Raw genomic sequence first — 13525 nt, 5'->3', positions numbered from 1 at the left:
AGTTTCTCCAGCAATTTTGTCTACCTTCGATTTTCCAGCATCTGCAGTTCCTTCTTGAACATATGGAAGTAAGTTTGTAGGTACAGCCGGCAGTGAAGAAAGCGAATGGCATGTTGGCCTTTATAACAAGAGGAATCGAATATAGGAGCAAAGAGGTCCTTCTGCAGTTGTACAGAGCCCTAGTGAGACCACGCCCTGGAGTATTGTGTGCAGTTTTGGTCCCCTAATTTGAGGAAGGACATTCTTGCTATTGAGGGAGTGCAGCGTAGGTTTACAAGATTAATTCCCGGTATGGCGGGAATGTCATTTGCTGAGAGAATGGAGCAGCTGGGCTTGTACACTCTGGAGTTTAGAAGGATGAGAGGGTATCTCATTGAAACATATAAGATTGTTAAGGGTTTGGACACGCTAGAGGCAGGAAACATGTTCCCGATGTTGGGGGAGTCCAGAACCAGGGGCCACAGTTTAAGAATAAGGAGTAAGCCATTTGGAACGGAGACGTGGAAACACTTTTTCTCACAGAGAGTGGTGAGTCTGTGGAATTCTCTGCCTCAGAGGGCGGTGGAGGCAGTTTCTCTAGATGCTTTCAAGAGAGAGCTAGATAGGGCTCTTAAAAATAGCGGAGTCAGGGGATATGGGGAGAAGGCAGGAACGGGGTACTGATTGGGGATGATCAGCCATGATCACGTTGAATGGCGGTGCTGGCTCGAAGGGCCGAATGGCCTACTCCTGCGCCTATTGTCTATTGATGATGTAGAAGCCATTTTGGAAGCCTCCCTCTCCCTCCCTCACTCTCCCTCCTTCCTCTCTTTCGCTCCCTCCCTCCCTCTTTTCCTCCCACTCTCTCTTTCCCACCCACATTTCCCTCACTCCTTCCTTTATTTTCTCCCTCCCTCCCTCTCCCTCCCTCTCCCTTCTCAAACAGCCTGTGACCCATAGCGCTGTGGCCATAGTGCTATGTGTAAAGCCCATAGCGTTATGTTTAAAGCCTATTGCGCTCCAGCCGGTAGCGCTGTGGCAGACAGCTCTTCGTTTAAATTCCCATGCTCTAAACTGACAGCGCTGTTTAAATCTTGAGCGGGACAGGCAGATCAAAGCTTACAAAAAATAATCATCCAGATCTTTAAATTTAAAATACTAATAGATTTAATCTGCTATAATTTTTAGAGGTACAGTCTGATTTTTTATATCCTTGCATTTTTCTAAGCAGCAAGATGAAACAGGAAGTCGGGCCGATTTAAATAAAATCCGTATTTAACAAAGCAAAACTGTACATCCGTATTCTTATCGCATTTCCGTACAAAAATACGGAAAATCCGTTCTACTTGGCATTAGCATCTGAAAATAAAGCATCATGCTGATGGCATCATCTCCATCAGCTTCCTATTTTGCTTATCCTATATTGGGTGAGCAGAAATTTCCTCTATTATTGGGAATGTTAAAGCTGTTAGTTTAGAAAGTGTAGAAACATTGTGTTACTTCTGGTATGACGTTTTCTAAGTGGCTTCCTTAGCATTCACTCTGATGGTCGCTTTCCCAATTACTGATTAATTGCCTATCCAACTGACCACAGTCTTTAGCCCAATCTCCCTTGCACCTCGTCACATCTTTGTTCAAATCTATCTCTAATCCCCTCCTCAAGTAACCTACCATCTCCATCACAGTCTGCATCTCAATTAATTCCGCCACTAGATTCACTGCAACTCTTCTGTATAAAATTCCCACGGTACTTGCTAGGAATGAAACTAAGCAAAATTTGATACTGTGGAACATAAAGTGATATTGGGACTTTTGACCAGTAGCTTGTCAAAGAATCATGTTCTGAGAAGTATTCTATAGAGGAAGTTATGTTTATGAAAGTAATTCCAGATCTAAGGATGTAAGCCGTTGAGGACACAGCCAATTATGTTGGTACGGTTAAATCTGAGGAAGAACAAGAGACACAAATTGGAGGAGTGCGTATCTCTGATGATTGAAACACACAATACACAATAGGTGACGTTTCGGGTCGAGACCCTTCTTCAGACTGAAGAAGGATTTCGACCCAAAACATCACCTATTCCTTCGCTCTATAGATGTTGCCTCACCCGCTGAGTTTCTCCAGCATTTTTGTCTACTTTCGATTTTTCCAGCATCTACAGTTCTTTCTTAAACAATACTCAGAAAAACTCAGCAGGTCAGGTAGCATCAGTGGAGGGGATGGACAGGCGGCATTTTAGGTTCGGTTCCTTCTTCAGACAGTTGTGCTGACCCAAAACGTCACGTTCGTTCCCTCCACAGATGCTGCCTAACCCGCTGAGTTCCTCCAGCAATTAGTATTTTACACAACGTTCCAGCGTCTACAGTTCCTTGTATTTGTCTAATGATTGTGCATTTGGAAGAGACTGCAAAGATAGGAACCGGTAAGGCCATAAAGTGATTTAAGAACAGTGTTTAGTTTAGTTTAGAGATACAGGGCGGAAACAGGCCCTTCGCCCCACCGAGTCTGCATCGACCCCCACACATTAACACTATCCTACACACAAGTTCAAGTTCAAGTGAGTTTATTGTCATGTGTCCCTGTGACAATGAAATTCTTGCTTTGCTTAAGCACACAGAAAAATAGTAAGGCATTTACTACAGTACAGATAAATGTGTCCATATACCATGATATAAATATATACACACATGAATAAATAAACTGCAAATAAAGTGCAAATAACAAGTTCAAGTTCAAGTTCAAGTGAGTTTATTGTCATGTGTCCCTGTATAGGACAATGAAATTCTTGCTTTGCTTAAGCACACAGAAAACAGAAAGTGGTTGTTAATAATCAGAGTTTTGTCCGAGCCAGGTTTAATAGCCTGATGGCTGAGGGGAAGTAGCTATTCCTGAACCTGGTTGTTGCAGTCTTCAGGCTCCTGTACCTTCTACCTGAAGGTAGCAGGGAGATGAGTGTGTGGCCAGGATGGTGTGGGTCTTTGATGATACTGCCAGCCTTTTTGAGGCAGCGACTGCGATAAATCCCCTCGATGGAAGGAAGGTCAGAGCCGATGATGGACTGGGCAGTGTTTACTACTTTTTGTAGTCTTTTCCTCTCCAGAGCACTCAAATTGCCGAACCAAGCCACTCAAATTGCCGAACCAAGCCACATTAGGGACAATTTTACTTTTTTTAATCCCAAGCCAATTTAATCTACAAACCTGTACATCTTTGGCGTGTGGGAGGAAACCGAAGATCTCGGAGAAAACCCACACGTAGTCAGGATTGAACCCGGGTCTCTGGCGCTGCAAGCACTGTAAGGCAGCAACTCTACCGCTGCGCCACCGTGCTGCCCTAATCCTAACCTAATCCAACAGTGGATAATTAGAACCTTATCCAACAGTGGATAATTAAAAAATTAAGTTATTTGTTTAGCTCAGAATTGTATAGTTCAAAAAGTAGTAGTGGAAAGAGTTCTGAAATTTAATTGTTTATTGTCACATGTACCAAGGTACAGTGAAAAGTTGTTTTGTTGCATGCTATCCGGTCAGCGGAAAGACTATACATGATTCCAATCCAACCATCCACAGCGTACAGATACAGGATAAAGGAATAGCGTAAAACATAGTGTGAAGCACACTTCTGATTTTGCTCACTTTTTAAGTTAAATTGCAAGGTTCCCGCACAAGCACATAGACCACAGTCCCAAGTTTAAGTGGTTAATTTCCAGTCATTGAGTGATCATCATAATTTATCCTCAATTACCAGCTCACTGGCAGCTGTGCTAACTTTATTCCATCATTAAATGACTGCATTTTCAGTGACAAGCATACAGTTGAAGGCTTCTTGATGTAAGATATGCAAATTGATCTTTTTAATTCCTTCAAAATTTGGTCAATTGAAAGCACTAAATGGCCTATTTAGGTTTCTTCATTTACAAGAGCTTGATTTCAACAGAAGTAGTGTGCATTGAATTCTGCAATATTTTGGCCAATTTCATGCAAATCATGCAGAGGAAATGTGGAAATTAACAGAAACTTGAGCCTGTGAAAAAAATAACCGTTATTGAGCTCTACACCATAGAAATGGCCGCTTTGGCCCAACTCGTCCATTGAGCATAGAATAGCACAGTTCAGCACATGAACAGGCCCACGGTGGCCATGTTGAACATGATACCAATTATGCATATTCATGTGCCTATCTAAAACCCTTAAATGGCACTATCATATCTGCTTCCACCACCACTCTAGGTAACACATTCCAGGCACCACCTTCCCATCAGTCCATATTCACCTTAATACCTTCCTTCTTCCGGAGGCAGAAATGTTCTGAAATATCAGCGTACCCATCCCCTAACCTCCATCCAAGGCATCCTTTTCCCTGGTGATTAAAAAAAAATCTTTACTAACCTCAGATTTTTTTTAATGCTCACATTTGTTAAGATCATGGAAACAGTCCAAAGGGAACTGGATAAGCATGAAAACTTATTTGAAAATCCAAAAACTGTAGAAGCTGGAAATCTGAAATAAAACCAGAAAATGCTGGACAACACTCAGAGGATATGGAGAGAGGTGTACATCCGAGATTTTGGGTTGCTGGGATATAGGGAAATTGTGGGGGAATGAGATAGATAGCATTACTAGGGAGCTGGTAAATACTTAGTGACCTCTGTTTGACAGTTATTTGATTCTAATTTGTTTATAAATCTCACATTTACTTTTATATATTTATATATGTCATTTTGATGGTGTTCCACTATAGAATTTTTGCAGGACTTGGTTTGCAGAAATTAGTCTAGCTGTAAATTAAGTGTCCCATTCCACTATTCTATTTGTTCTATTTTTTTTTTTAATCACAAAATAGTGCTTTCAGCTTTCCCCATTTATTAATTAGCACATCCTTATAATAGAAATTGTATGTGTAAACTTACCATCTGCATTTATACCCTTCAGCCACTACAGCAGCTCAGTTTTGTATTCATTTTGGCCGTTAATGCAAATCTACTCCTTTTGCTTCACTAATTCCTGTGTGATTTTCTATGTTAAAATAAAGGTTGTGTTAATTTTTTGTAATTTATGTTCAATTGCATTCCTTCGTTCCTTAAACATTTTTATCTGCCATTTGTGCAATTACAGTTTAACATGGGAGTTGAAATACATCTAATTATGCAGGGCTCTCACTTAATTTTTTTAATCTTTTTCCAGGCGGGCAACTTGGCAGCTTTTTAGGTTGCCAAATGACAGCTTAGGTGGTAATTTAAAACAGCTTGCATGATGTGTGCGATAATGTGCTCGGATGAAGTGCAGTCGGAATTATGCTCAATGAAGCATTCACATATTATTTCTGCTTCAAATAAAGTTACAAACTAAACATATTCACCAAGCAAGACATGATATGTACCACAATGACATGCAGCAATATTATAATACACTATCTCGACTCTTTTTACACGTTGCAATGAATGCAATTTCTATTATTTCTTTCCACTTCCAAACAAAAATGTGGTTGGATTATTCAGCATGTGATTGACCTCGGTGAGACCAAGTGCAGGCTTGGCGATCGCTTTGCACAATACGTCCACTCAGTTCGCAATAATCAACCTGACCCCCCGGTGGTTCAGCACTTTAACTTCCCCCTCCCATTCTGAATCTGACCTTTCTGCCCTCGGCTTCCTCCATGGCCATAGTGAGGCCCACTGTAAATTGGAGGAGCAGCACCTCATATTTCACTTGGGCAGTTTACACCCCAGCGGTATGAACATTGACATCTCCAATTTCAGGTAGTCCCTGCTTTCTCCTCCCTTTCCCAGCTCTCTCTCTCAGCCCACCGTCTCTGCCTCTTCCTTTCTTCTTCCTGCCCCCCACCCTCATATCAGTCTGAAGAAGGGTCTTGACCCGAAACATCGCCTATTTCCTTCGCTCCATAGATGCTGCCTCACCCGTTGAGTTTCTCCAGCATTTTTGTCTACCCATTCACACAAGTTCTGTTATCCCACTTTCTTCACCCACTCCCTACACATTAGGGGCAATTTTTACAGATACAAGTTAACCTACAAAGACAATGCGTCTTTGGGATGTGGGAGGAAACATACATGCTTGCAGGGAGAATGTGAAAGTTCAACACACAGTGTCTGAGGACCGGATCGAACACAGATCTCTGGCGTGTGAGGCAGCAAGTCCACCAGCTGTGCCACTATATTTTATTTTCCAACACACAAAAAATTATACGTTGATAACTTTGGTTACTAAAAAAAAGAAACTATCCATTTTCAGTCTTAAATCTCTAAGTGACGCTATGTCCCCTTTACAGCTACTGGATGTTTTAATTCAGTTGAAGACTATGGGGAAGCACATTGGCCATAAAGTTGCTGCCTAAAAGTGCCAGAGACCCAAATTGATCGTGAATTGGGTGCTGTCTGTATGTTTGCTCCTTTTCCCTTTGAGCGCATGGGTTTTCTCCGGGTGCTCTTGTTTCCTTCCACATTCCAAAGGTGTGCAGGAACCTTTATCAGACCCAACCCAAAACATAATATTTTCCTTTTGTCCAGAGATTCTGTCTGAGCTTTTGAGTTACTCCAGCTTTTTGTGTCCATCTTCAGTTTAAACCAGCATCTGCAGTTCCTTCCTACACACACCATACTATACGATAGAACTTTATTAATGCCAGGAGGGAAATTGTGTGTGGGTATATATATTACACACAAACACACACACATATATATGTATTATATATATGTGTGTGTATATAAATATGTGTGTAATATATATCTATATACACATATATATATATATATACATACATATCTATACACATACATATATGTACACATACACATATATATATATACATACATTTTTTATATACATACACACATATATATATATATATATATACTGTTTTGTTTTGTCGTTTGTAACATTGTTTATAGAGTATTAAGCATACATATTCTGTTGTGCTTCTGCAAGTAAGAATTTCATTGTTCTAACTGAACAATGAACGTGAGAGACTGGGACGTGAGAGAATAAAACACTCTTGACTTACGTTGCTAATGTGTGGGATAGAACTAGTGTACGGGTGATCAGTGGTCGGCGTGAACTCGGTGGGCCGAAGGGCCTGTTTCCACGCTGTATCTTTAAATTAAACTAAAAACACTAAAACCAGAGGGAGTCGAAAGAAGGGTTTCTTCCTGAAACGTCACCCAATTTATTTTATCCAGAGTTGCTGGCTGCTCCATGGAGTTCCCCTGCACAATTAAAGCATAGAATAGTGTTCACCCTACCATAGTTACCCAACCAGATGCAACTAAATTTAAGGTAGCTCTTTTTTCGCCAAGAACCCTTTTTTGCTTAAGTCCAAGTCAAGAGTCAAGAGTTTTATTGTCATGTGTCCCAGATAAGACAATGAAATTCTTGATTGCTGCAGCACCTTGGATTTGTAAACATAATACAGAACAGGAGATAAAAGTTCAGTGTGTCTATATACCATAGACCATATATTTGCACAATAAATAAACAAATAAAGTGCAATAGGCTGTTATTGTTCAGAGTTTGGAGTTTGGTGGCGAACCCTCCACCACTTCCAGTTTAAAGTACATTTGGAATATTTTTGGAGTACCAGGAAACCAAGAGGCATGAGTTACTCCACGGAGTTACTCCAGCTCCAGGGAGTGATTCTGCGTTGGTTTTGAGTGGTCGCGGCGAGGCAGCGACCGGACAGCAATGGCGGGCAGATCTCCCACAATGCAAAGGGATGGTGAAAGTGCCCGGCGCCGATCAGTTGCCGTGCGCATGTGCAGGGGGAGGATGTGCAGGCCGTGGCAATGCGCATGTGCAAGGCAGTCGGCCGTGCTGGCGGATGAGGAGCAGCCAGAGAACGGAGACCCGGACACAGATGGTGGGCGGAGACGGAGAGTGACAGAGAGATAGATAGAGAGGGGGGCCCACTCAGAGTTGAACGGCAGGTGTCCCTGGTGCTTGCCAAGCCGGGCAAAATGACACGGCTTTTAGATTGCCTGGCGGGACTTTAGGTGGCCATTGGCACCCGGGCAACCGTTAATTTTGAGCCCTGTTATAAATCCAAGTCTTATTCCTGATTAAAATTGCTTACAATATAGTATGTTTGGAATTTCACGGGTTTTATAATGGCAAGTACATGAAATGTTTTACTGTATTAACTATTACATTACAAGGTTCAGACCCATGTGTAGGTGCAAAGGGTTATGATTTTGATTCATGGTGTGGAGGCTTTAACGATGATTGGAGGCAATGTGGAATCAGGACCTGCAAAGCAATTGGGTTGATCTATCAGTAGAACCACTTTTTGAAACAGAATGGTATTATGAAGAGGCAACTTTCTGTAAATTGTCTCAAGCTGATTGAGATTGAACATCTCAACATCGGGACAGTGTATGATGTGATACTTTAAATTAGGTTATTGAGTGTTTCATGTCCCAGTGCCTTTTTTATTGTGGTACTATATAATTTCATAAATGTTCTCCCATTTTAAACTATCTACAAATATTTAGGTAAAACTGGTATGGGTTTAATTAATGTGTTGCTGCTATACACACCCTAGCTTACGTGAGTGTATTCTGAGAGTTTAAGAATGACTAAGATCACATGGTGAGATTATTATTTTACATACAGCTAGCTTGGAGTAATAATCTGAAACTAGTGTTGTTGTTTATTCTGTGAGCATTTCAGGGAAATTAGAGAGGAAATCAAAGGTGGAACAATCTTCCCCTGACCTATAGAATATTGTCCCTCAGATTCTTCTTTTTCTATTACTGATTACTTCAAATGAAAAGAAATATGAGGGAAAAAGAAACTGAACTTGTGCCAGTTCCTACAAGCCATAATGCCTTACTATAAAATGATTGACTAAAGCTCACATATTTTGAAAACTCTACAGATGAAATGGGTTTAAGTTTTATTTATGGTCATAAATAAACATGATTTGTTTATTTTGCTCAAATGTCCAATAATTTTGGTTTGTGATTGTGCCGTCCTGAAAATAAAGTATGGTGTCATATGTAATGCAGAGCATTTTTTTAATGCACTCAATTTAAACTGCAAAGAAACTGCAGATGCTGTAATCTGGAATAAGAGAAAATGGTGGAAATGCTCAACAAGTCAGGCAACATCCGTAGAAAGACAGAATAAACATTTCAGATTGTGATGAAGTTTTCCACCTGAGACATTTACTGCTTTTCTTTTTAACGTTATTTTCAAGGTACATAATCTATTTACAAAGTCTGTTATCTTGCGTGAATTTGTAAAGTTAAATGTTCATGCAACAGCACTTTTGGTAACATTTTCTTCCATATTTAACAGGGTTCTTGGGGATCCGGAAAGGATCAATACAGCAGGGATCTGCTTGTGTCATCCATCTTTGCTGCAGCCAGTCGTAAAAGAAAGAAAAAGGATATAAAGTTACAACAAAGTAGTTCAGATGATGAGTTGGAAAGTGGATTTTCCAGGAAAGAAATATTAAATCATTCCCATACGGGTGTAGCGAAGGAACTAGGAAATAAAGGGGAATCTGAAAATGAAGTTGAATTATCTGAACCAAAGACAAGGCAAGATGATTGGTGTAGTGAACAACAAGAGAAAGAAAGTCCGGGGGAAATAAATGAATCTTTAACTGTGGCATTAATTGAAAAATATGAATCGAGAAAGCAAGCCTCTCCAGAAGAAACAAGCTGCACAGAGGAGAAGCTACCAGAATACTGCCTACAATGCACAGACTCGCCTAATGTCAGTTTATCCAGTCCACAACTAATTGCAAGCACAAAACCTACTTTTCGTATTGAGGTCACTCCCAGTAACGTGAACCTCCACACAGATAATGCTGTAACTAACTTAAATACCACAATTAATAATTGCTCTCTGGACACTCAACAGCGAATTAACTTAAGCAAGACAAAGAAACCAGCAGTTAAAATCATAGATTCAGTTACTGCAGATGTAAGCTCCATCGCTTCAGAATATTCCACAACTTCTTCCATAGCATACCTTCCAGGAATGGAGTCCCATGTGTTAAATGCCGAAGTTCATTCAGTGGCAGAAAGCAAAGGTGATGAGGCTGATGATGAGAGAAGTGAACTTATCAGCGAAGGACACCATGTAGAAACAGATAGTGACAGTGATTTTTCTGTTTTTGCTGCAAGTTGTGCACCTGAAAAGCTCCTACGTGTAATTAAACATGATCCATCAAAGAGTGCCAGGAAAAACTCAGAAGGAAGTGACAAGACTGGAATAGAGGGAAGTTCAACACCAAGGTTGGATGAGAGGAAAGCATTCAGCTCGCGTAAGCTCATTGAGAGTGATACACTTTCCAAGAAAAAATCATTTCGATTAAAAGGTGATAGTGAGGTGTCAGTAGATCCGAAGGAACCAGAAGAGGCAAAGAGAGATCACACGGACTTCGATGTAATGAAGAATGGGAAATCCACAAGCAGTCTGACTTCATTTATTAAAAATGAACCTGATAAGATAGAGCATGGATGGAAATTGAAAATTACAGAACGTTTAAAACTGCGTCTCAAGATTTCTGCAGATGACATGTTTGGAGTTGGCGTACAAAAGTCAAGCTGTTCTGATTCCAGTAGGAAAAAAAACATTAGGAGGAGGCATACCATGGGGGGAAATAGGGATTTTCCAGAACTCAGCGTTCTAAATGCATGGCGAGTACAGGAACAAGAACAACATTCCCCAGGTAATGGAGATAATGAACATCAATTGTCAGCAATGGATCGTCTCAAACCAAAATGTCACTCCCAAGATCTCTCGATCACAGAGTGGCTTGCTCGAGAACGCTTACGCATTAGCACACCGGATTTGCACACGGAGAAAGACTTGGACCCAAGAACTGTGGTCATCAGTTTAGACAAAGGTACAAACGCACAGTTGCCTGCTTCATCTGGAGAAGATGCAGTCAGCTCTGGTAGTTTGACCCACTTCAGTCACCCTTCCCCTTCAACATCTCGTAGCCCACCATCCTCAGCCGAACAAGTAAATGGTGCCAGCCACCAAAGCAAGGGAAAAAACAGTTTTAGCACAACCGTTGACGCTCATCCCCATAAAATATCCAGTAATCAAGTAGTCAAGTCTCGCTTCTATCAGTACTTGTAGGTCTGCAATTATTTATGTGTCTAGTGCTGCAGAAAATTGTACAGCAAATTGCTTGTTAAACAGTATACTGTTTTTCTATATGAATTTCCTGTACATATTTCTATCTGTACTTGAATTTTGAAAAAGTTGATGCTCTGCCTATAATACAGGCTGGTTTCTGTGCTGGGTACTGTGGAAGCTCATTATGTACACTGACAGCCAGAAAAAACGATGAACTTTTGTACAAAATAATTTAGAAATTGAGCGAAAAAGAGCATCAAGTGCTGAAGTCTTCAGACACAAAATCCCATGAACTAATTATACTGCATGATCAGTGATTCCTGCATAAATGTTCTAAATTGGATTCAGCTGCATATATTTCAACTTACAAGGGTGCGCAAAACAAAATCATTGGATTTGATCTTTTGAACTTTATTTGCTAAAGAAAGTGCCTCATCTCAAAAAGGAAATTGATTTAGATAGGGTGCCATATTGTCATTTTAGTTTAAAAAAAGATTAGAAATCTACTGTGAACAAATTATTTTATCTGTAAACAAAACAAAAATATCACTAAAATAATTTTCCAGATTTTATTAACTGAACAGCTCGAGCTTCCACACTATAGGCATTCCAGTTGGATCTTAAGAACATTTTTTAATTCAGACTTTTAATACGGTCTTTGTATGGGACTTGATTTTTTTAAAGTTTCTGTAAAGATGCATAAATGTATATAATTTCATGTGTCGCTTTTTCAAATTTGAGATTTGATAAAAGCTTTGTAACATAGGCATGTAGATAGTGTCTCTGGAAAAACTGGTCCCTTGCTCATTTTTCATCATCTCTAAAGAGGAATCTTAACTGTGCATGAGAACTGTTTTCTCAGATTCAACATTGTATTTAGCCTGTGTACAGATAGAGGCAAATTGTTTGTAAATGTGCCCTGGAAACACTGGAAATAAATTTTTTGTTTCTGTGGTTCGTTGCTTCTGTTCTGATCTTCTTAAAAGCATCCGACTCAAATATATTTCTATAAAGCTTTTGCATTTTTTTTCTTGTGGATGGTTAAAAAAACCATATAACCATATAACAATTTACAGCACGGAAACAGGCCATCTCGACCCTTCTAGTCCGTGCCGAACACGTATTCTCCCCTAGTCCCATATACCTGCGCTCAGACCATAACCCTCCATTCCTTTCCCGTCCATATAACTATCCAATTTATTTTTAAATGATAAAAACGAACCTGCCTCCACCACCTTCACTGGAAGCTCATTCCACACAGCCACCACTCTCTGAGTAAAGAAGTTCCCCCTCATGTTACCCCTAAACTTCTGTCCCTTAATTCCCAAGTCATGTCCCCTTGTTTGAATCTTCCCTACTCTCAGTGGGAAACTTATCCACGTCAACTCTGTCTATCCCTCTCATCATTTTAAAGACCTCTATCAAGTCCCCCCTTAACCTTCTGCGCTCCAAAGAATAAAGCCCTAACTTGTTCAACCTTTCTCTGTAACAGTTGCTGAAACCCAGGCAACATTCTAGTAAATCTCCTCTAATGATAATAATAATAAATTTTATTTAATGGGCGCATTTCAGACATCTCAAGGACACCTTACATAGTAATTGGAATAACATATAATCGGAATATAACAAGTAATAAAGACATCACAGAGACACAAATTAAAAACAGAATTCAATCCAAAAACAGAAAATCAAAAACACAGTGTGAAGAGAGAGCAGCGGCAGCCAAAGCGCGCCAGCGTCCACTCTCTCTTCACGGCAGCCATCTTGGACACAGACCTACAGGACTACAATTAGACAAAAAAAATCATCCCCCCACAGTGGGTAGCACTGTGGAGGAAGGCACAATGTCCAGTCCCCACCCCATGTTCACCCCAAAGTCAGGCCTATTGAGGCCACCACAATTGCCTCTACGGAGGCCCGATGTCCCTTGCCGTTGTCACCGGGTGGTCTTGCCCCGGCGTCGGGAGAGTCCTTTCGGCGGCTGGGCCACCTGGAACGGCCGCTTCCTGGTTGGAGCCCGCGGCTGCCGAAGCCGACAAGGCCGCGCCGGTTTGGAGCTCCCAGGTTCCCGATGAAAAAGTCGGCGCCGCCTCTCCGCACCGCCGCCTCTCCGCACGCCACCTCTCCGCACCGCCGCCTCTCCGCTCCGCAGACCCGCAGCCCGGAGATGTTGCTCTCGGCGGTCCAGCTCGCCAGAGCTCCAGCGCGGCGACCCAGGCAAGGCATCGCCCGCTCCGCTCTGCTCCAACGCTGTGCTGCCGCCGAGGCCGAGGTGCTGGGCGGTCTCCGCCAGGAAACGGCGCTCCAAGCCCGCTGGTAGGCCACGAGCAAAGATCTTATAAGATCTTTGGCCATGAGGACGGGTCGACGGGCAGCCCGGAGAAAAGGCTGCCACACCGACCAGGTAGGGACCTAGAAATAAAGTTTACACCTA

The 13525-nt window shown here is 41.4% G+C and overlaps 1 protein-coding gene across 6 annotated transcripts in view; it reads left to right on the top strand.

Annotated features, from left to right (window-relative positions):
* The window catches only part of arhgap21 (Rho GTPase activating protein 21), a 182279-nt gene extending 170233 nt beyond the window's left edge, over nt 1–12046 (top strand). For all 6 annotated transcript variants that reach the window (XM_033015808.1, XM_033015799.1, XM_033015814.1 and 3 more), the window contains one exon: nt 9292–12046. In XM_033015808.1, the coding sequence (XP_032871699.1) occupies nt 9292–11091 (1800 nt within the window). In that variant the 3' untranslated portion in view covers nt 11092–12046. The remainder of the gene's footprint in view (nt 1–9291) is intronic.
* The last annotated feature ends 1479 nt before the right edge of the window (nt 12047–13525 follow it).

The sequence above is a fragment of the Amblyraja radiata genome, chromosome 2 (genome assembly GCF_010909765.2).
Source record: "Amblyraja radiata isolate CabotCenter1 chromosome 2, sAmbRad1.1.pri, whole genome shotgun sequence".
Lineage (NCBI taxonomy): Eukaryota > Metazoa > Chordata > Chondrichthyes > Rajiformes > Rajidae > Amblyraja > Amblyraja radiata.
Note: the sequence above shows the minus strand (reverse complement) of the source record. Positions and strands in the feature narration are given on the sequence as shown.